This window comes from Ptychodera flava, chromosome 10 (assembly GCF_041260155.1).
Source record: "Ptychodera flava strain L36383 chromosome 10, AS_Pfla_20210202, whole genome shotgun sequence".
Lineage (NCBI taxonomy): Eukaryota > Metazoa > Hemichordata > Enteropneusta > Ptychoderidae > Ptychodera > Ptychodera flava.
In genome coordinates, this window is record NC_091937.1 from 29087426 (window position 1) to 29110205 (window position 22780).

A 22780-nucleotide genomic window follows, 5' to 3' on the forward strand; every position below is an offset into this window, starting at 1 on the left:
GTGAAAAAATTGATGAAAGTTTATTTCGGTTTTGGGGCGCACGCTACTTGAATTCGTCAAAATGTTTAATTTGATTTGATATTGAGGAGACCCTTGAACATTTTTGAGTTCCTACTCATTGAGTAGTACTTGACAGGTACTTTTGGGCGCAGTCCTCTTTCACCGACTGTCATATTTCAATTACCTTACAAGTAGCCTAACACTTGTGTTTTTTTTATGATTAATATGTCCTATTTGTCTTCTGATCTATTGTTTTGGTGTTTGTTGCGCATATCCAGTGTGGATATCAAGATTGCAACTAATGGATGTGCAATAATAATGGCATTCAGCCGGTCTGATGTTACAAGCCGTGTGGACATACACTACTCTATAATCGGAACCAACGTTAACGAGACAAGCGTGATGACGATGGAAGTAGGGAAGGGTTCAAAACTGCCGTTTATATACATTCCGAGCCAACCACGACGAAGGTTAATGTAACGTTCACAATATACACTGATAAGGGTCCTATAAGCGAATCACATGAAGTCAGTACGTAATACAGCTTTTACTTTTTTAACCGTACACTAGCTTTCAAAGGGCAAGAAGCTGTAACCTCTGATGGTTTTGTCATTATGTTAATATATTATGTCATCTACAGTTTCTTGAGCAAAACCTGAAAGGAAGTTAAGGACACAGAAGGACGGCGAAGGACAGAGAAGGCCAAATAGACAACCTGGTGAAATATTGTATTTTATGAACGTAATGAAGTGGAGGACAACATTCTCAGCACAGGATGAGATGCAGAGCAGTATTATCACCCTAATATTGTCCTCCATCATATTGTGCACTAATAACATCGTCCTTCACTCTATTTTGCAGTGGGAATATTGTTCTATTCATGATTTTCTTCACTGATGGCATCGTTCTTCACCCAATTATAATGCGAAAATACTATCCTTCATCTAATTCTGCAACGAAAATACTGCTCTTCACCCTATTCTGAACTATAACATTGTCCTTCGATCTATTTTGCATTTGAAATACTACCCTTCACACTATTCTGTATTGAAATGCTCCTTCAACCCACAATGTGACTAAATTATAGTGTCCTGCAGTAATAACACTGTCCTTCGCCGTATTTTCTGGTGAAAATAAAGTCCTTCATCATATGCTTTCCTAATACCATTGTCCTTCGCCCATTAGCAGTGAAAATACGTCCTTCCATCTATCGTGTAGTGAAAATACGTACGGATTACACAGTCCATCACCTTACACTTGAGAAGTTACAACGTCCCTCACTTCATTCTGGACTGAAAATACTCTTCTCGTCCTTTCACACTGTCAACAGTCCCTTGTGTCTTTACCCGTCTATTATGGTATAGTCTCTCGCACATACTGGACGGTGGGGTTCGCAAGCGTTGCGACGAAGGCGTGAGTCGGGATGACGATGGCATCATGACCGCAAGTGCTAAAGGCTAGAGGCAGACATAGTTCCTTGACTCAGCCGTGCCCAGTGCTACCGCAGCGAAGAAAATTGCCCAAACGACTGTCGACAGTCTATCGTCCTTTCTTTATTCAGAAATACAGTTCTTCGTTGTCCTTCACTTTCATTTACTGTTCTTCGCTTTAGTCTCACCCGTTTCTTGTTCTACTCCTAAAGGCATGATGAGATATTCGCAGTGCTGAGCTTGTCATTTCAGGACTGTCTCTCAGTGTAGACTGCATCGTTATTGTTAACAAAGGAATTCTGGTCCAGGCTAGGATTCAGATGTGAGCAATAGTAGTGCAGTTTCGTAAAAAATCTAATGCTTTTGCAGAGCAAAACTTGCAAGTGACATACCATCAAACGTAACATGTACTGGCCCTTAAATACTGTCCAATTTCTATTTGGTATTACAGCTATCGTTATAGTTATCATACAGGATAAAATGGGTGTTTATGGATTTCGAAGGGTTTTGTTTGTTATCTTCGTATGCAGCTTTCATTGTTAGCTCAACTTTCGTCATCATGTTTGATCATAACTCAGACCGCAATGCATATTGTTGTAAATTCTACCATTTCTAGCCTTTCCCAAGCACTGTGGTGATCTTCGCCGTGATCCGCACATCACGACTTTCGACGGGCGCCGCTATACATACAACGGACTATGCTGGCACACCCTCGTTGTTGACTGTACTGACGAAGCGCCTCGCTTTGAAGTTTTGGGAAAATTCGAACCGCGTGACCCGATCGATCGAGAGGTCAGGACCAGGACCACTGACGTGACTGTCATCATTGGTGGACAGGTCATCGAAATGGATGCAAGCAACAACGTTAAGGTAACGACAACATTCTCTTAAAATAGGTCCAGTTCGCGCGTTTCCCTCGCTCTCGATATGCTGATAAGTAGTACTCTTACGGACTACACAATAAATTACAACAAATCTGTTTGATTTGTACCCATGAAGTTTACTTTTCTTGTGAGCTTTTTATGTTTTGCCTATAAACGTCAATGAAAAGCAGATATATAGTTGTCTAGTAATATTGACTAAAAGTGCGTTTAGATATTTCAGTAAAAAATTCAGTAAAAATAATCATTAAGGTACTACAAATGCAACTTTTGGGAGACAAGTCATGACAAACTGAAGGTGATATTCTCCGAGAAACGTTAGCGGGCGGATTTCTTTGTCATTCCCGTTTCCGGGAGAAGTAAGTTGTGCTTAGAAGTATGTTTTCAGAACTTTTTAAAATATTTTTTAAAACTAGGCCATGAATTCTTTAACTCATTTGGGACAAGCTTTACTTAATTGAGGAATCTCCGATGCTACAAATCATAATTAATCATGGGACGTCAATTGTACGTGTACTGTGATAGTTTCTTCGGCCTTTCTGTACGTTTATGTGGGTAGGTAGGCGGGTAGATAGGTAGGTTGATCTGTAGGTAGGTAGGTAGGTAGGTAGGTAGGTAGGTAGGTAGGTAGGTAGGTAGGTAGGTAGGTAGGTAGGTAGGTAGGTAGGTAGGTAGTAGATGGGTATGTATGTATGTAGGTAGGTAGGTAGGTAGGTAGGTGGGTAGGTAGGTAGGTAGGTAGGTTGATTGGTAGGTAGGTAGGTAGGTAGGTAGGTAGGTAGGTAGGTAGGTAGGTAGGTAGGTAGGTAGGTAGGTAGGAAGGTTGGTAGGTGGGTTGGTAGGACCCTCCCCGACCCATGCAGTTTTGCGCTTAATTACCTAATATCTCAGCGTTATTTCGTTCACCATAACTCACGCGCACGATGGCAATCGAAGGTTCTCAATTACTACTCATTCGCATAAGAAACCGTACTCAATCACTTTTGTCAGGTGAACGGACGAACAGCGCCACCAACTGTCGAACTGGTCGAGGAAGATATGACAGTAGCCGTGGACACCACCAGAGGGGGTTACACTTTTATCAACATCAATGACATCATTACCTTTACATGGAACGGTGGGGAACATGCCTTTAATGCTGCCTTCGATGGAGATAACCAAGTGCGGTTGTGTGGTCTGCTTGGCAATGCCGATGGTGACGCAACCAACGATCTGATCATGCGCAATGGGCGCATAACGAAGGACGTCGTCGAATTCGGCAATAGCTGGAGAGTTGACAAACTAAGGTAAATACAATGAAGTGACATGTATCCTATTCCTCAATATTTTTGCCATCTTTCACACAATCTGTGTCTTTTAATGTGTGTGTGTGTGTGTGTCTGTGTCTAGGTGCGAAAGTATTGCCTGCCATCGCATAAAATAGCTTATAGTTCAGTGAAAGTGGGGTGTAACACGTGAGTTTTCCTATGTACTAATCTACAGTTTACTACAGTGCATGCTCGCCAATACTCGCTTGCATGCATCTGTTAACCTCTATGGAGAAAAATACAATTCCGATTTTTTTAAAAATAAGACGGTAAAAGTTTTCTTACTCCAAGAACTTCATAATGAGCCCCCGCATGTGGTAGATCAAAAAAGCATTGGAAGGTTTTAGATTGTAAATATCTGACCCTGCCGCATACTACCTTCAGGAAAATCTGCACCATGTCAGAGTATGCAGCATATACTTGGTTTCCAGGCGAAACCTTGGCATCGATATCTTTAGGCAAATTTGCGTGAGATAATGAAAGCAGAGTGAAAAGACCATCATTGTTCAAATTCGTGTGTGAATAAGCCACAGACCCTTGATTGTACAGGGATACATAAATGTCGATTTGATATTCACATCGTAAACTGCTGAAAATGTACAACTTATATTTATATTTGTAATTTGTTTCTCAGATGCGATTAGAAGAAGTATGGCATCTGCCTAGTAGCACCTGACTTTTACGATGACTTACATCACGGTTCCAGTGAAACATTGAAAAAGGCGAGTAGAATGGGTTTGGAATAGAAGTACTGGATTCTACTGAATTCTTGACATTCTAAAAATGTATACATTAGAAATACATAGAATAAAGTAAAGATAAAATATTGCATTTTATTGGGATTGCGTCGTAATATTTGTGCTGGAACGCTTTTTGTTTGTGGAGGTCAAGAGTATGATTTAATGTAGTCGCAAGAAAATATAGTGTCCCTGAAGGCTCTTGGTAGATGATTATGGCTACTAACAGAAACACTTTCTCGAAAAACACAAAATGTGATCTTCAACCTGACGCGTTTGAGTCTGCGTCCCTGACGACGTAAATCTTAAAGGTATACCGTCACCTGTTAATCTAAATATGCCCATATTTGGTCAAAGGGGCGTTCCTTGGTATTCAAAATGCCCATGTGAGGGCGCTGTTTTTTAAAAAGCGGCCACCCACTTAAAATCTGTGATTGGTTAAATTTTCGCTTTCCATGGTAACTGTGGCAAAATTGGAACATGTGACAGTATACCTTTGATAAAGGACACGTTCATGTCATCAAATCAATGTAAAAGACTGTAACACAAAGTTTGATTATACATATCTTGCTTTTGTCATTCGGCTTCTTTCTTTTTCTCTGGTTCACAGTGTTATTCATGACACTCAAAGTCGGATTGAGGGTATATGATAAACTCTGTGGTAATGCATGCTGATATATTCTTGCAAGTAAATTTTTATTAAAGCGAAACAATCTGAAAGAGCAGCAAACTTGAAATAAAACACGAATGAATTCGTTAGTTTCCCGTAAGAAAGATCTTAAACAAAAAACTATAGGTAAACGCAATCTAACATTTACCGCACACTTGCTATTGGACTGTTGATGTTGTCACTCAAGAAACAACAAAGACTCAAACGTGGTGCACAGTGTATCCTTTGAAGAAGTAGGAAATTAGTGTCAGGTGCCCTCACGAGGTAGAAATGTGGTATCGTCCTCTTTTCCTATGTGGCTGACAAGAACTGATTTGTAAACGCTGTCTCACTGAACCAAACAAGAAAAACACCGAACTCTTAGCTATATTGGTTAGCTTAGAATTATATGTCCGTCATAAATAAGCATTTATCTGCTGACGTTACTGAGATACGTAAAAATAGGTCAAAGGTAATTCAAAGTAATCCGAAATTTTGGAAAAGATTTTTGTCCAATACTCCCCATAAGCAAGCAAAACAATTCTAGGCCACTGGTTAGCCTAAAATAAGATATATTCATGATGAGGTAGGTGGAATAATAGAATCTAACACCCCCAAGGACCTGGGATCAGATTTCTCACTCGAGTTGGGGATATTTTGTCTCACACTCGCCTGCGGCTCGTGTGAGACAAAATATCCACAACGAGTGTGAAAAATCTGATCCCAGGTTCTTGGTGTGTGAGACTCTTTTTCTCACATGACCACAAAATGCGTTAAATTCACATGGGGCACGTACAACATTATCTAAAATCGTGACAACTCTGTCGTCTGCCACTGTACTTTGACCTGCTTACTTTGTAGTTCCGGCCCGTGTGTTACTCGTCATGCCATTGGATAACATTTTGCGCGCGGAACGAAACAGGCTGTTTATCATCCAATCAGAGCTCGTGTAATATTTACTGCAGAGTGTGGGACGATTTCTGAGAGTGTGGGATCGATTTTTCCCACACCGTCGATCCCGCACTCCCAGCGGAGTGCGGGATCACAAGCTACGTTGCGATTTGAAAAATATGCTCCCACAAAAATGTGTGCCCCTTCTCCTTACCTTCCACATAAAAAACTGTCTGGTGACCCTCTTCTGATAATGAGGGCTCCCCACAGCCCTCGAAAAGCTTTCCTTTTCCACTAACAAACCGTGCAAACAACTAAAGTCTACTACCTACGTGATTGCTTGTTAATTTTTTCACATTTTTCATGACGAGAAAAAACCTGTCCAAGTTCATTGACGATGAAATTCATCTGTCCGCCTGTTCTTCCGCTACCCGTTGATGCAAGGGGCATGTTAAAGCACGTATCAACCTCCTCCTCCTATTATAAAAAGCTCGTGAATATTCTTTACCAAACAGCGTTTTGAGACTGCCTTGCATTTAGCTGTACAGTTTACAAAGTGGAGAGATTGGTCATTTCGCTGGAGAACTGGAAATTTTATTTATCGATAACCATTTATTGTTCGGAAAAATCATGGAATGGGATTTTGATCAAAATGACATGACTGGCGTCTTCACAATTTCAGGTATCTTTTCAAACATCCAAGCCGTCTGAAATACGAATTAATTGAACATAGGTCATTAGTGTCGAGAAAATGACCTACATAACACACTCCCTCTTAATTTTTTTTTCAAATAAAAATCTTTTCATATGATATTAAAAGTGTGAACAACAATAAACTCTAAATACGAGAGAGACAGTCCGCAATCAAATTGTATCTTCCCTTGACATGTCTAATTTCAAGGTTTAACTCTTGTAACATTAAACTCCATCTTAACAATCTCTGATTTTTGCCTTTTAATTTTTGCAGGAAACTAAGAGGGTTGTGATGTTTGAAAACCATTATTGGCTGATTTGAAGAAGTAACATAAACTTCAAAATGCTGTAAATCTAATATCAAAGTTAAACACTCTTTTTTAATTGTAGACTAGGATTTGTTACTAGGAATTGTTAAATTTGGGTGAAAAGTAGCACACAAGTGGATTAGTAATGACCTTGTCCCCAGCAAGGTCGTTTCCAAAAAGCAAAATAATCGCAATCATACCAATCCATAATCCAATGACAGTAGGTCAGCATTCGCAAGACAATAGTTGTAAACATAGACACAAAACAGCACAGAACAGATAGTTAATAGACGGTACACAAACAAAGTCATATTCATGAAAGAAAGATATATGGACCTCTGGCCATATAAAGGCCTAATACCTAAAGTCACAGGTTCAGAAACAAAGTCCGAAGACAAATATAGACATTATGGAGGAACAAGAATGTAGTCATTACAATCTACTCCCTTAATAAGAACTTTAAAACATGAAAATGACTTTTCGGAAAACGGTAAGGGTATCTGCCAACAAAAGAGACAGGGGTAGCGGAAGACAAATCACTAGACCAGATATGAACTGAATATGCTCACGTGTTTTACAACAGGTTCATTAATAGTTGTACTCTTCACAGAACAATGAGATATATGTTATCACTGTATGTAGCAGGTTTTTCAACTTCGCACAAGTACTCTCAGAGTTTAATCACTAATTACAAAACTTTATTTAATATGCAATTAACTTGACACTGCTCAATGCTTTATGGAACAATTGGATATCCACCAGATCAACATTTGTAGCACGTTTTATGTAATTTAATGCTGTAATTGTAGAGTAATGTCACTAATTACAAAGTTCATTAAATATGCAAATAAACCCTAAATTTACTTGACACTGTTCAATGATTCATAGCACAATTAAATATTTATCGAATCAACATCTGTAGCAAGTTTCATCAAATTTAACGCTGTAATTTTGAAGTTATATACCTAATTACAAAGTTTATTAAATATGCAAATGAACCCTTAATTAACTTTACAGTACTAAATGCTTTACAACACAGTTAGATATCTGTCGTATCAGTATGTGCAGCAGTTTTCATCACATTTGATGCAGTTATTTCGGAGTTATATGACTAATTATAAGACTTCATGAAATATGCAAATGAGCTAATTATTAACTTGACACTGCTCAATGCTTCTCAGTACAATTGGATATTTATCAGATCAACATCTGTAGCAAGTTTCATCAAATTTAACGCTGTAATTTTGGAGTTATATCACTAATTACAAAGTTTATTAAATATGCAAATGAACCCTTAATTAACTTAACGCAACTAAATGCTCTACACCACAATTAGATATCTGTCTGATCAGTATCTGCAGCAGATTTCATCACATTTGGTGCAGTTACTTTGGAGTTATCTCACTAATTACAAAACTTCATAAAATATGCAAATGACCTATTTGTTAACTTGACACTGCCAAATGCTTCTCAGTACAATTAGATATTTATCAAAACAATATATGTACTCAATTTCACTGACCTGGGTGCTGTAATTTACGAGTTATATACCTAATTACAAAGTTCATTAAATATGCAAATGAACCCTTAATTAATTTCACACTACTAAATGCTTTACACTACAGTTAGATAAAAATCGGATCAGTATCTGTAGCAGATTTCATCACATTTGGTAAAGTTATATCAGAGTTATATGACTAATTACAAACCTTCATAAAATATGCTAATGAGCTATTTATTAACTTGACACTGCTTAATGCTTCTAAGTATAATTAGATATATATCAGATCAATATTTGTTGCAAGTATCATCAAGTTTGGTGCAGGAATTTCAGAGTTATCTCACTAATAACAAAAGTTCATTAAATATGCAAATGAGAAGATAATTGACATGACACTCACAGTATCATCATAATGTTCTTAGATTGTCATCTGTGAAAAGTTTCATGAAATTTGGTGCAGTATTTCTTGATATATGTCTACACTGTCATTACCGTCTCCATAGGGAAACCATTGTACGGAAAAAAACAATATTGCATAACTTCATTATATGCAAGCCACACTAACCAAAATCTAATCAGTTCTTGCAAGTAGCATATGGTACCTGTGTACCAAATCTGACTTGAATCCGTTCAGGCGTTTTTGAGTTATCGTGTAAACAGACAGACAGACAGACACACACACACACACACTAACACACACACACACACACACACACACGGACAGACAGACAGACATCGCTATGACAATAGCCCACGTGTTTTACACACGTGAGCTAAAAATGATAGTAACCATTATGAATAAATGGTTCGAAAATACCCATAATGCTATCCTGAGAAGGATTGGCCTTAACCCCATGAATAGAGGGATAAGAGGGGTTTAACCTCAGAAAATGTGTTACAGACATTATTAGACTCAAATTGAGATGACGAAGAAATAAAGCCGGTGTGCTTAGATCCACTTTGACCACTTTGACTTTCACCTTTTCTTTTCAATTTGAGACAATCTGCCTTAAGGTAATATGCACCTCGAAAGTGAAAGACTTAAACTTTTGCTCAAACTTTCCTCAGTGAAACTTTCAACCATTCTCTTACCAAATCAAGAATAAAAATCAGGGGTCACCGTACAAACTTTTGTACTAGAGAGACATATAACTTGCGATTTCTCGATATTTGAAATCCAAAATGGCCGCCATTCCTGTGTTAATTCTAAGAGAAAAAATAAAATTTTCGATTTTCGAAAAACTAAGACGGTGAAAACCTTTCTTTCGCTAAGAGCTTCAAAATGAGCCCCAACAAGTGGTAGGTCAGAAGAAAATTGATAAAATTTGAAGGCCTGAATTTCTGTCCCCGAGGTGCGTTCTACCTTAAATGGCCGTCTTTCTTACAATAATTACAAGAAAGTGTACCAAAGTGTTTGCCAGAAAGAGATTGAGACTTGGGATCTGATGACGTGCGAGTGTTACTTGAATTCTGTGAACCGTTGTCGTTTGATTTGTACTCTCCTTTGAGAAATTCTTGGATGAAAAGGAGGAGTTACATTTCCCTGCATTGTTTTGGTATGGAAAGGACTGGGATGGTTTGCTGACAAATGAAGTTTTATGAGTCAATGAATAATCATCGGCCAAACGTGCAGCAGCCTCTAATGTATCTGCCTTTTGTTCATTGATAAATGTCTTGATGTCGCTTCGAACACACCTTTTAAATTCCTCAATCAAAATAAGTTGGCGTAATTTTTCATGATCCTGACAATTTTTTCAGAAGAACACCAACGGTCAAACAGTTGTTCCTTTGTTCGAGCAAATTCAACATAAGTTTGATCTTTCACTTTTTCACAGTCCCTAAATTTCTGACGGTAAGCTTCAGGCACCAACTCATAACCCTTGAGGATTAATTCCTTCACAGAATCATAATCTGAAGCCTGCTCTACTGACAACTGAATGTAAATTTCTCTGGCTTTTCCAACCAAAGCACTTTGCAAAGAGAGACTTCCTGGGTCAATTCAGATTCTGAACATTTTTTTCAAAATGGAGAAAATATTTGTCAACACCCTATTCTTGGAAGGGATGAACTAACCTGAAATGTTTAGTGATTTCAAAATTGTCTGAAGTGGAGAATTTTCCTGACTGTCCATGCTCTAAACGTTTCATTTCTACCTGTAGTCGATGTTCTTCATTGTCTTTCCCTTTCTTTTTCCTCTCTCTTTTCTCTCTGTCTTTCTTCCATTTCAAATTCTCTCTCTTTCTGTTTTTCTTCCGTTTTGTAATTTTTCCTGTCTTTCCCTTTCTTTCATTTGCAATTCCGTTTCTTTCATTTGTGATTCAAGTTTCTTAGTACGTTCCAAATTTGCCTGCATTTCTAATTCTAATTTCTTGAGCTCTATGGTGGACTCAGGCACATAATCCTGCAAGATGGATTCCTCAAATTTGCCTACATTGACTAAATATTTTCTGAGGGAATCAATGGATCCTGATCAAGGTCCTCCATAAATTTGGCCATGATGAAAATTCACTGAGTTCAAATATACATTAGTTTGGTAATGGCTGGCGAAAATGTTGTCAAACGGCTCAAAATGTTTGGAATCCCGGACAAGCCTCCAATTTTGTTACGTGAGAAAAAACGAAACAAAACGGTGAACTCAGCAATTTCCTTTAAAACGGAATTTATTGCAAAAATTAAAATTAATCGCTAAGTCAAGGGATAGAATACAAACTGTAAAAGTGTACAGGCTACTTAGCTGGGACGGCAAAGCTCCAAAGTTGAGTCAGACACTGAGACAGAGTAAGCAGTCCTTTGGCTTGCTTGCAGGCTTGAGGTTGCACAAAGTCCACAGAATAAATCCAGCGTTGCTGTGAAGGTCTTGAAAAGTCTTGAAATTAATACTGCTGGAGTATCCAAAGTCTTGAAGTAACGCGTCAGAGACACGCTCCCAAATGTCTTGCTGCAGGCATTGGTGTCCCAGTATTTATCCTGAAATGGTTACGTAAGAGAATATAAGAACAAGCGAGACCTTCTTTTGATGTGCTAATTACTGCTCTAAAATATCTCCACTTACACAACACTTACATAACAATGAAACTCGGGAAATATAAATTTTAAAATTTACAGGCGATCACAGTGCGTGTTAGGTTACCGGAAAATAAACGCTTATTTAAAAATCTAAGTGGAGGATGCCAGTGCATTCTTGTCTTGCTGCCAATGAAACAACGCCATATTCGAGTATTTTGAGTATATATCAAATCTCACTGCAATAAAACGATTGAACAACTGGGCGTAAAATCTAGCTACTGTAAATCACCAGATCTGGTTCATGAAGGTTCATGTAAAACGTCCCCTTCTTGAAGCGACTTCTTCTATCTCCGAAGATCAAACAGTCAATGTGCTAAGCAATTACTATTTTCACTTCTTTCGCCTGTCATCTGATTAACTGTCAGGCGAAGCATACGCAGCAGCTCTCTCTCTCTCTCTCTCTCTCTCTCGGGAAAAAGGGATCGTCATCGCCATCGTCAGTAACAGATATTACTTGAAGATTACACCCATTGATCTCAGTCGACTCACGAGTACGCTCGAGTTGACCCGCAGAGCGCGAGAATGCAGGACAACGGGTTCATTTATGGGGGACATTGTCGCAAAGGCGCGTTCTGGCTGCAACTCTGCTTGAGTGCAAACAATGCGATCATGATGGCAAAAAATCTACTCCCATAATGAGCGATAGTTATATTCGCAGTGATGATATAACGATGGACTATTGTAGCTGTTATATTCATTCTCTCTCTCTCTCTCTCTCTCTCTCTCTCTCTCTCTCTCTCTCTCTCTCTCTCTCTCTCTCGCTCTACTAGCTCAGGCCGAGCCAACTGACGTGTTTATTTTAGGGTAAGCAAGAACAACAAAACCATAAAATATGACACACCAGCTGACTTGGCAAGCTGTGTCCGTCACATCTTGTATTTCTATTTACGTCAATCATGCAATATATCGACATATCGACAAACTGTACAACGTAAGGACTAGCTCAGAATTCCCACAACCTTAATATTGCAATGCTGTTCAGAACTGAACGTAGCAAGTTTCTGATTTTTTTTCATATCGTGGATGGCATTATTAATTTCTTCAGCCATGGGTTGGATAGATTTCGACCTTTTCCCTGTTATCCCACAATGCATCGCTGTGACTGTATCAAACATTGTGCACTCACTGAAAACGACAACAGCATACTGATTCTGTGGTGTAAAACGGTTTGTTATACAAGAAGGACATAAATGTGCAATGCCAAAAAATGCCCCTGCGTACATTTTTCATCCATCGGTAACGAAAATGTAGGTAAAGTTGTAGCCTGCCATAGTGTTCTATGAGTAACATATCTTGCTTTTACCCCAGGGCTAGAGGTTCTATCGGTAACGTGCGCTTTGTATACCCTAGCGCGCACTGCATCATGTAGCCGGTAAACGAACAGTAACTATAGAAGTAATGCTAATGGTTCTGTCGGCACACCAATTGGCAAAATCTTGTTGACCCCTTCCAACTAGCTAATATGTTACACTCAAATGAGGCTGATTCGATCAAACTCCATACAAAGGGGGTCAAAAACTTAGGGAGACATTTTAACAGCACCTATAGACATAATGGCCTGTTGAACTTGGCTTTGAACTGAACTTTTAATCATTTTCATCCTGATCAGTTAGAGATCTTGAAACGGCAGGGAGTAGGAACTCTGCTTCATATCTGGGTAAGTTGCTCAAGACTGATACGTATGGACTACAGACTTACTTCTCGCAGTAATATAAGAGGGGTGGCTTTCATGCTGAGTCTAAATTATCCTTACCATTCAGAAAATATCCCCGCAGCGCCAGCTGATGGCGTGCAAATATGTAGGCCTTGTTTTTCTTTGTGAGCTTTCAAATGACAGAGTGGAAGATTTCATAATAAGATACAATGCATCAGCATCCGAATGACAGAGATGTGCCGAAAGTAGATTGATAAGATCTTTCAAAACGTGCTATGTTTAACAGATATCGATAAATTGTGAAAAAGTATGACTATTCTGTCACTCATCATTTGAGTAACACTATTCCGAACTATGACTTACATCAAGTGACATCACTCACGAATTCATCAACTTAGGACCTACCCTGAGGGATGTAAACATGCCACGCAGGATACGCTTACCAGTTCTTGACACCAAGTACCACCAACTACATTGCGATTTGAAAAATATGCTCCCACAAAAATGTGTTCCCCTTCTCCTTACCTTCCACATAAAAACTGTCTGGTGACCCTCTTCTGATGATGAGGGCTCCCCACAACCCTCGAAAAGCTTTCCTTCTTCACTAAAAAACCGTGCAAACAACTAAAGTCTACTACCTACGTGATTGCTTGTTAATATTTTGTTTCACATTTTCCATGATAAAAAAAACTGTCCAAGTTCATTGACGATGAAATCTGCCCGCCTGTTCTTCCGCTACCCGTTGATGCAAGGAGCAATTTAGAGTACCTGCCAACCTCCTCCAAAAAATCTCGTGAATATTCTTTTCCAAGCCGCGTTTATAGGCTGCCGTGTTTTTAGCTGTACGGTTGACAAAATGGGGAGATTGGTAATTCACTGGAGAACTGGAAATTTTTATTCCTCGGTAACCATTTATTGTTCAGAAAAATCATGGCATGCGATTTTGATCAAAATGACATAACGGATGTGTTCACAATTTCTGGTATCTTTTCAAACATCCAAGCCGTCTGAAATGCAAATAAGAAAATTCATGTGCAGAATACCTATGCGCGTGCACATGTATACATACCCTCGAGAAAAACGTTTTTCTCGAGCATAAACATTGCTTCTTTGTAGCGTTGACAGCATTACAAATCCAATAGTCCAAATATACAAGGTAACGAGTAAAATGTCTAGGTCCTATTGCCAAAAATACTTACAATGTAGGGAAGGGCCATTTTGAACAACAAATTAAATCAATGAGTGATGGTACCAGCTGTCCGGAGCGGGTCAGTCTGCAAAACAACTTCGGTGATTGACAGCAGCACAAAAATACTAAACTGAGTTAATCCACTGCAAGCTTGTGTAAATACATAAGTGAGCGTGGTAGTTTTGTTTACATTGGCATTCCGAAAAACCTGTTACAGGCTTGTCCGCTACAAAGCAATAAGAAGCCCGCATCCCTATGTGTTATGATATTGTCATCGGTTGAACCAGCCCTGAAGATGAAGGTTTTTGGCCTGTCCCTGTTGGTAATCGCGTTTGTTGCGGTGCGTAATGTTGCGTTTGGGTTTTCTCGATAACGATACTTCGCGGCGATGATATCGATTATCGTTACTTTGAAATGCCGAGGGTAGAATTGATTTATAGAAGTCAAAAACCTGTTCAACTAATGTTGGGAAATACACAACGGGTAAAGCTGTGAGCGCATGTATGCTGTATTACTTAAAGCCCCCACTCAATTATCAGATTTATCTAACAAAAATATTATTTACTTGATAAAAATTTCAATGGAAAACAAAAGAGTGACAAACTCTTAATGGGCACTTCACACATTTACTAATGCGAGAACCAGGGATTGAGAAGGGCGCCTTTAATACCTTTGCGTTTTGTAAATTTAAACGTGTTCATGTGTAACAGCAGTTGCGTGAATGAGTCACTTGAGAACAGAATTGATATTGAATTCAAAGAAGTTTATGGCTGACTTGTTTTTCATTTCTTCGCAGGTTGAAAAGGCTCACGCAGGTACTGTAATGATAAGTAATAACGGCGAGATTTTCCACTTTGTAATTTTGACTTTCGGATCACAATGTACTGTGAAAACGGTCACTTTTGATCGGATTCGGTGTTACCGGCCAATGATTTCAGATTATTTCTCTTGATTGAACCACAGAAACACAAATATTATTCAGGACAGTTAAGCACAGACTCAAAAGCAGTTTAATATTCGTTCACTCAAGAAATTTCATTTTTGAGTATGAATCCTAAGATTTGGAAATGTTTGTTACTCGACGTGCATATCAAATATGTCACATTTTGTTAAGGTGGAAATATACTCCACAAGCGTGAACTTAAGGAAAAACCCGCCTCCGTGACAGACATTCGGACTCTCAAACTTTTACAATTCTCTTCTGATATACCACTTGCGGGGTTCATTTTAAAGCTCTCGGTGTAAGAAAAATTTTCACCGGCTTAGTTTTTCGAAATTCGAAATTTTATTTTTCTCCGTAGAGTTAACACAGGGATGGTGGCCATTTTGAATTTTAAATATTGGTAAATTCTGGGTTATTTGTTTCTCTAGTACCAAAATTAGCACAGTGACCCCCGACTTTATTCTTGATTTGGAAAGAGAAAGATTCACTAAGGAAATTTTGAGCAAAAAGTTTAAGTCTTTCACTTTCGAGGCGACAATATGACGATATTTTTTTTGAATGCGGTTATTGCAACAGGAAACAAAACATGAAAACTTTGTGAAACCGTATACTCTCTTTTCCTACTCGTAGATGCCTACTGGGGATATTGGGCTTCATTCTGGTTTACCATATATTTCCAAAACATTGCGGACTTGCTTTTTATTTATTTTTTTCTGCTTGGCCAATTCTTCTTATTTTGACCATTTTCAGCAACTCAATCGCCGAACTTCTAACAGTAGAAATAAGAGGTATAATTCTCCACACGAAAACTCGGTAAATGCTAATAGTTTGCACGATGATTTCTTCTCATTTCTAGTCATCAACATTAGTATCACCAACAAAAAGTGTCTATTGGTCTTGATATTCTCCCGGAGTCATGATATTGATACTACAAGAAACATACACTACCATGTCACCGGGCCGAAAATCGCCAACAAAGGCACCGCGGTGATGTCACCCCTTGTAAAAGAAGAAGAAGTGGAAATCGATTTTTCAACGTCGCACGTGGATTACGTAATATTAACAGTGACTGTGACAGTGAAAAATGAAACTGGGCAAACATTGCAAACCATGGAAAAAGAGATCAGTAAGTAATAAACACTTTCTTCTGAAACAGATACGCTAGCTGTTACCATAGACCCTCGAGCATTCTGTTACTAAGATCTAACGCGATTTTTCGTGTGACATATTTTACGCTACATTTTATTACTTAAATGATACTATTTCCGCAGGTTGTGCTTATGAGCACTGTGAGTCGCTATCAATGCAGAATAATAATTAGCCAAAAATCCTTCTCTATCTATCATAGAGGGGCATTGCAAACTGAAACACTTGCACGGCAAACGGAATTCACTGCGTTAAGAAGCAGCTGGTTTAGTTTAATTGTTATTTGACATGCGAGCATATGACGGTATTACATGTGGTAAAGATTTCTATCAACTCAAGCCAATGATTACATTTCTTTCACACAGATTAGGTTCAGTGAGCGTTAAAACTCTAATCCATTTTCTTTTCCTGTAATTCATTCATTCATAATACCTCCATCAACTAGGGATTTTTTCTTTCTTTATGACGTGTATCCATGTTACATGAGAGCAAGCGATATGCAGAATTCGCCTCATTACACGGAGATCGTTGAACACAAGAGTTTTATTTTTGTTATGAAATAGGCATAAAGACTTAAGTATTGAAATAGACCAGTCATTTTACCTTGAGGCACAATATCTAAAACAACTCTGCATAGATTGAAATTCAACCAGCTTTTCCCAATATTTTCATTTCGGACCCGTTCGTGTCATATTTTGTTGGCACACATGTCAACACTTCAGCGTTCAAACCATGATTTCGGCCGTGTATTTTTCACACTATCGAGCTTTCATTTAGGAGAAGGGCGGAAGAGGTTAAAGGTCAAGCACAGTTAGTTTCGTTTGCTTTTAGTGTGCTTTTGATTCTCATCTGTCCCTGGCAAGTTGCTATCGTTATATATATATATATATATATATATATATATATATATATATATATATATATATATATATATATATGAAAATCAAAATAGCAGTGCGCGCATGGATATTTTACATCTAGTGTCGAAGGGCTTCACTGGTCGGGTAACCATGAAACCGGTCAGTATATCGTTCACGGCCCGTTAACTCCCCGGATGTTCTATTCAAATAAATGCACTGATTTGCACTCACATCGAGGCATATAATAAATATACATATATATAATTTGCTGGGATATATATCCTGTGTTCTATTGACTCCCTCTGATACGGCGGCAACCTAGCAAAAAATGTTTTAATTTTCATCAGTCGCCAACGTACAATAGATACAGTGTTTACATCGGTCGTAGGGGTCCTGGCAACCTTGGAGCAGAGTTCTGACGACTGCCTCCCTTAATATGCGAATGAACTCACTTATGCAAACATAATGTAATGTTGTAGACATAAGCCTAGGAAAGTTCCTCCCGTAACATGTTTACTGGTCGAGTTCGAAGATCATAAGTTTGTTTGCCGACAGTTCAAAAATAAATCTGTATAATGACTTAGAGAAATGGCATTGAATCAGTGAAATGTCGCTTTAGCTATCAACAGATAAAATCGATTTTTTTTTCTTCGTTATAAGTCATTACATGTCAGCATACTGAAACAACAAATACGTCAATTTCCAGCCATGCCAAAGTGTGGTAATTTAACCCATGATCCACACATCACGACTTTCGACGGACGCCGCTACACCTACCAAGGGCTCTGCTGGCATACCCTTGTAAAGGACTGCTCGGGCAACACACCTCGTTTTGAAGTTTTGGGAAAGTTTGAACCACGTGACCCACTCGATCGAGAGGTCAGGAGCAGGACCACTGACTTGACTGTCATCATTGGTGGACAGGTCATCGAAATGGACAGGAACAATGATGTGAAGGTAAGGATATTGGCTTTATAGCGGGTCGTTATTAATGCTGCAGAGTGGCGACCTACGTGCCTTCTCATTACCATGGTGATCAACACGTACTTTCCTACTGTTCTACATTAACACGATCCAGCCAGACAGCCAAGGGTTCATTTTGTAATTATACACGGTTGTGTTTCATATGTGACGAACGTTACTGCGCAGTCACTCTGATGACAGTGTGAATAGGCCGAAAACATGGTCACTTTCATCCCATCATTTCGGAAGGTTTTTCGGATTGTACATTGCTGATTGTTTTACGAGTCGAGGGTTAGTATACTTTAAAGGTATATTAAAGTGTTTTTCTGTGAAAATCTGTTAGGATTTTTCTGTCGTTTGCTAAAATAAGGAGGATATTATTTTCGATCTCGCTCGACCTCCTCAACTTTAGTTTTTAAACTTTAGTTTTTTTGAAGTCCGCTCGATGATCACAGAATATTTTGTGATTTATTTGAAAAACACGTATTTTTGGCGCTGAATAGTATGACCGGCTGTAGCACTGCGTGGCAGGGCTGTGTGACCGGATATATGCTCCGGTAACACACAGCCCTGTCACGCAGAGCTAGGCCGGCTGCCGAGTTCAGTGTTTCCGTACAGCAGAAACGCGGGAAATTCCAATGCTTTGGTATCGCCACATGCATCTTTTTGTGGCAAGCCTTCCGTTAGCAGCCAGCGGTAGAAATGGGTCGGGACCTAAACTGCAAAGTCCGCTACCATTTTTGTCCGTTTTTGTAAAAAATCCACATAAATGGCGAAAATGACTTATCTGGAATAAGTGACCCCAAAGCTAGCATATAATAAAAATCATCCTTCAAGTTGGTGAACTATAGACCCTGAGTCTATGGGTGAACTTCCCCTTTAAAAACAGTGATCATAGTGGGGTGACTTCAGAAATGTCCATGTTATATCAACTGCGTGTAAAACACTAGCCCTCCCCGTTGTTGATTATATCAAACTTCAAGTATTAAATAGCAGCAATAAGCATGCTGTTGAAAATGTCCACTGATTTCAAAAAGTCCCTCTATAGGGTAGGTCTTATCAGATTTGAGTTTAAGGTAGTATGCGCCTCGAAAGTGAAAGACTTATACTTTTGCTCAAACTTTCCTGAATGAAACTTCCAACCATTCTCTTACTAAATAGACAATAAAAATCGGGGTCACCGTGCAATGTTTGGAACTAGCGAAACAAGTTACCCAACATTTTGCGATATTTCAAATTCAAAATGGCAGCCATCCTCGTGTTAACTCTATGGGGTAAAAATTTAATTTTGGACTTTCGAAAAACCAAGCCTGTGAAAGTATCTCTTTCTCCTATAGCATTAAAATGAGTCCCCACAAAAGGTATGTCAGAAAATAATTGTAGAAATTTGAGAGTCCGACTGTCTGTCCTCGAGGTGCGTTCTATTATTCTTACTACACTTTTAGCACTGGGACATGCCTATGGTCAGGGACATATTTGAGATCTTAACATATGTGCCCGAGAATTTCAACATTTATCACTTTTTGCATAACAGCCCACAATAATATGTATGGGAGTTTATTCATTTGTCATTTTCAATGTTTGTGTCAGGTAAATGGACGAAAAATGCCACCAGAATTTGAACTTTTAGAAGGGGATCTGCATATTGCTGTGGACAACACCAAAGAGCACTACACCGCCCTCAACATCAAGGACACCTTTGAATTCTCGTGGAATGGAGCGGAACACGCCTTCGATGCTGCCATTGAAAGAGACAATCAGGTACGGCTTTGTGGTCTCCTTGGAGATGCCGATGGTGACCCAACCAACGACCTGATCATGAGAAGTGGGGCCATTACCAAGGATGTCGATGAATTCGGCGAAAGCTGGAAAGTGGATAACTTAAGGTAAAAGTTAAGGAGTTACGCTTCATTTCCCAGAACGTTTTGTTATCTATCTATCTATCTATCTATCTATCTATCTATCTATCTATCTATCTATCTATCTATCTATCTATCTATCTATCTATCTATCTATCTATCTATCTATCTATCTATCTATCTGTCTGTCTGTCTGTCTGTCTGTCTATCTATCTATTTATCTATCTATCTATCTGTCTGTCTGTCTGTCTGTCTGTCTGTCTGTCTGTCTATCTATCTATTTATCTATCTATCTATCTATCTATCTATCTATCTATCTATCTATTTGTCTGTCTGTCTATCTGTCTGTCTGTCTATCTATCTATCTATCTATCTATCTATCTATCTATCTATCTATCTATCTATCTATCTATCTATCTATCTATCTATCTATCTATCTATCTATCTTTCTATCTATCTATCTAAGTATCTATCTAAGTATCTATCTATCTAATATCTATCTATCTGTCTGTCTGTCTATCTATCTAGCTGTCTATCTATCTATCTATCTATTTATCTATCTATCTATCTATCTAGATCTATCTATCTGTCTGTCTGTCTATTTATCTATCTATCTATCTATCTATCTATCTATCTATCGAGAGAGAGAGAGAGAGAGAGAGAGAGAGAGAGAGAGATTGGTAGCTGTATGTTTAGTTGTACATTTAAGGTAGAGTGCGCCTCGGTGACAGATATTCTGGTCAACCGTTTGAGTAGGCTCAATTCAAAGCTGGTGAATTAATGAAAGTGTTCATTGTCTTATATTTTGAAAATCAAAACGACATTTTGATACTCCTTAGTAATTTGTTTCTTGTATCAGATCTTGCAGGGCTATCCCTAAACACTTATTCTTTAATTAGAAAGGGGATGGGCGTGAATGAAGTTCCCAGGGAAAAATCAGCAAAAGATTAAGTCGTTCAATTACAAGACGAGCACTACCTTGAATTACACATGATTGTATGTGATACGTATTTCTAAATCCAGTTTCAGGTTCATTCATTCTCTCTCTCTCTCTCTCTCTCTCTCTCTCTCTCTCTCTCTCTCTCTCTCTCTCTCTCTCTCTCTCTCGTCGTTTTCTGTCATTCTGCCGTGTGTGTCAAAGAAATATTATAAATTCAAGTATACTTAATGCTTCTGGATTGCTGTTAACATTGATCTTATGTCTAGGGCTGGGAATGCGATTCTGGCGGACCAGTCATCAGACGAAAACGCAGAAGTGTCGATACGGTTCAATGGAAATGACTTCGTTGAAATGAATCTTATACGAACATACACGTGTAAAACGTGGAATTTGGGAGTTGCTGTCAGGGTCGGAAAATACGTATTCTGGCTTATTAGCAATTTACATATTTTCTGATTTGGTTATCTGCTTTGATTCGTAGGAACGCAGTAAAACTTTGTCAAATAATCATTGTCTCAGATGCAAATATATTGGCACACTGGTATTTAAAAATCTTTTCAGCTGCAGTGTCACTCACTGCAGCGAAGGTCGACATTCTTCTGTGACATACAAGAGAGTGTAGATCTAAAATTATCAACAAACCCGAGCATTCAAATCTGATCACCATCGAAGAAACGCAAGTTGCTTCTGTCCATGGTTATTTACACACAACATTTCATTCCATTACTCAGGAACCGTGAATAATAAAAACAGCCGCAAAGTAAACAAAAGTCATCGCTTTTAACCTCTTCTGCTTAACGAAAGTTTAGCTGTACGATTCCGAAGACAGACACACAATCGCAACTTCCGTCAATCACGATGACTAAAATAGATTGTTGGCAGTTAATATGTTTCCAGGTTTTCGAACAACATACTTTCCTTGAAGAATTTGCGCACAATGATTAAATGGAGCAAAACAGAATTTCGTCTGTCAGGCGCGATCATCTATGGCTCATAAAGAGTACATTTTTGTCCGACATTCAATGCTTGAACTGTTAAAAACATTTACAACTTATTTCATTTTTTCAGGTGCGATTAAGACTAGAATGGTATCTACAACGAGCGATTGGCTTTTCCCAATGACGAAATCACAGTATTCGCCGATAAAACCATGAAGAGGACGAGTAGGTTGGGCATGTTTGTAGAAATGCCTGATTGCATGCATATTTGGGGTCTTTGATTAGTGGGATAACAGTTTAAGTAAAGAAGCAACATTTGTTAAGGGTTCGTTGACTGTTTTACAAATACGACTACATGTAAAACTGGGTATACAAATCTTTCTTGTTTTTCATGAGTTTTCATGGCCGATATCAAACTTTTCACCTCACGGCCTTTAAATTGATATTTTGCTCATCTCTTATCAGGTATTTAACTCAGAACACTTATTTGTTTTCATCGGTTAATTGTTGTCAAATTTTGATCGGCAGTCCATATATTTAACCTTTCTGCATTCTGTTATCAGCATCTGCATTACGACAAACTCTTCTTGGTAGTGTTTGGAATTCTAAGAAAATGTATGTGACAAATTAATGGAATAAAGTAAACTAATTCAGAATCTGAAAATGATCACGTTGTGACATTTGTGTTGTCATGGGTTTGTTGAAAAATAGACAATATAGTTGTTATCTGTGGTCATTCATATTGTCGTACAGTTTGCACAAAATGCGCAGTTAGTGGCGGGCATCGATGACAACTGCCGCTTCAGCCTATCTCCAGTCGTCATG

General features: G+C 38.5%; 2 protein-coding genes across 2 annotated transcripts; both read left to right on the top strand.

Annotated features, from left to right (window-relative positions):
• The first annotated feature begins 282 nt into the window (after positions 1 to 282).
• On the top strand, positions 283 to 4449 carry LOC139141463 (mucin-5B-like). The gene is made up of 4 exons (XM_070711073.1): positions 283 to 531; positions 2047 to 2300; positions 3302 to 3597; positions 4253 to 4449. Exons 2-4 carry the CDS (start codon positions 2277 to 2279, stop codon positions 4260 to 4262), a joined length of 330 nt encoding a protein of 109 aa, XP_070567174.1. The 5' UTR covers positions 283 to 531; positions 2047 to 2276; the 3' UTR covers positions 4263 to 4449.
• A 10092-nt stretch (positions 4450 to 14541) lies between these two features.
• LOC139141465 (BMP-binding endothelial regulator protein-like) lies at positions 14542 to 22615 on the top strand. Its single transcript, XM_070711074.1, has 6 exons — positions 14542 to 14646; positions 15103 to 15121; positions 16106 to 16375; positions 17962 to 18212; positions 19809 to 20104; positions 22086 to 22615. The coding sequence occupies exons 1-6, from the start codon at positions 14569 to 14571 to the stop codon at positions 22093 to 22095; spliced, it is 924 nt and encodes a 307-aa protein (XP_070567175.1). The 5' UTR covers positions 14542 to 14568; the 3' UTR covers positions 22096 to 22615.
• The last annotated feature ends 165 nt before the right edge of the window (positions 22616 to 22780 follow it).

Bases quoted from the DNA above. Each gene is read 5' to 3' on its own strand.
- LOC139141463 (XM_070711073.1), top strand. From the start codon at position 2,277: ATGGATGCAAGCAACAACGTTAAG. The intron at 2,301-3,301 runs GTAACGACAACA...CACTTTTGTCAG, and splicing joins ATGCAAGCAACAACGTTAAG to GTGAACGGACGAACAGCGCC.
- LOC139141465 (XM_070711074.1), top strand. From the start codon at position 14,569: ATGATATTGTCATCGGTTGAACCAGCCCTGAAGATGAAGGTTTTTGGC. The intron at 16,376-17,961 runs GTAAGTAATAAA...GTCAATTTCCAG, and splicing joins AACCATGGAAAAAGAGATCA to CCATGCCAAAGTGTGGTAAT. The intron at 18,213-19,808 runs GTAAGGATATTG...TGTTTGTGTCAG, and splicing joins ACAGGAACAATGATGTGAAG to GTAAATGGACGAAAAATGCC.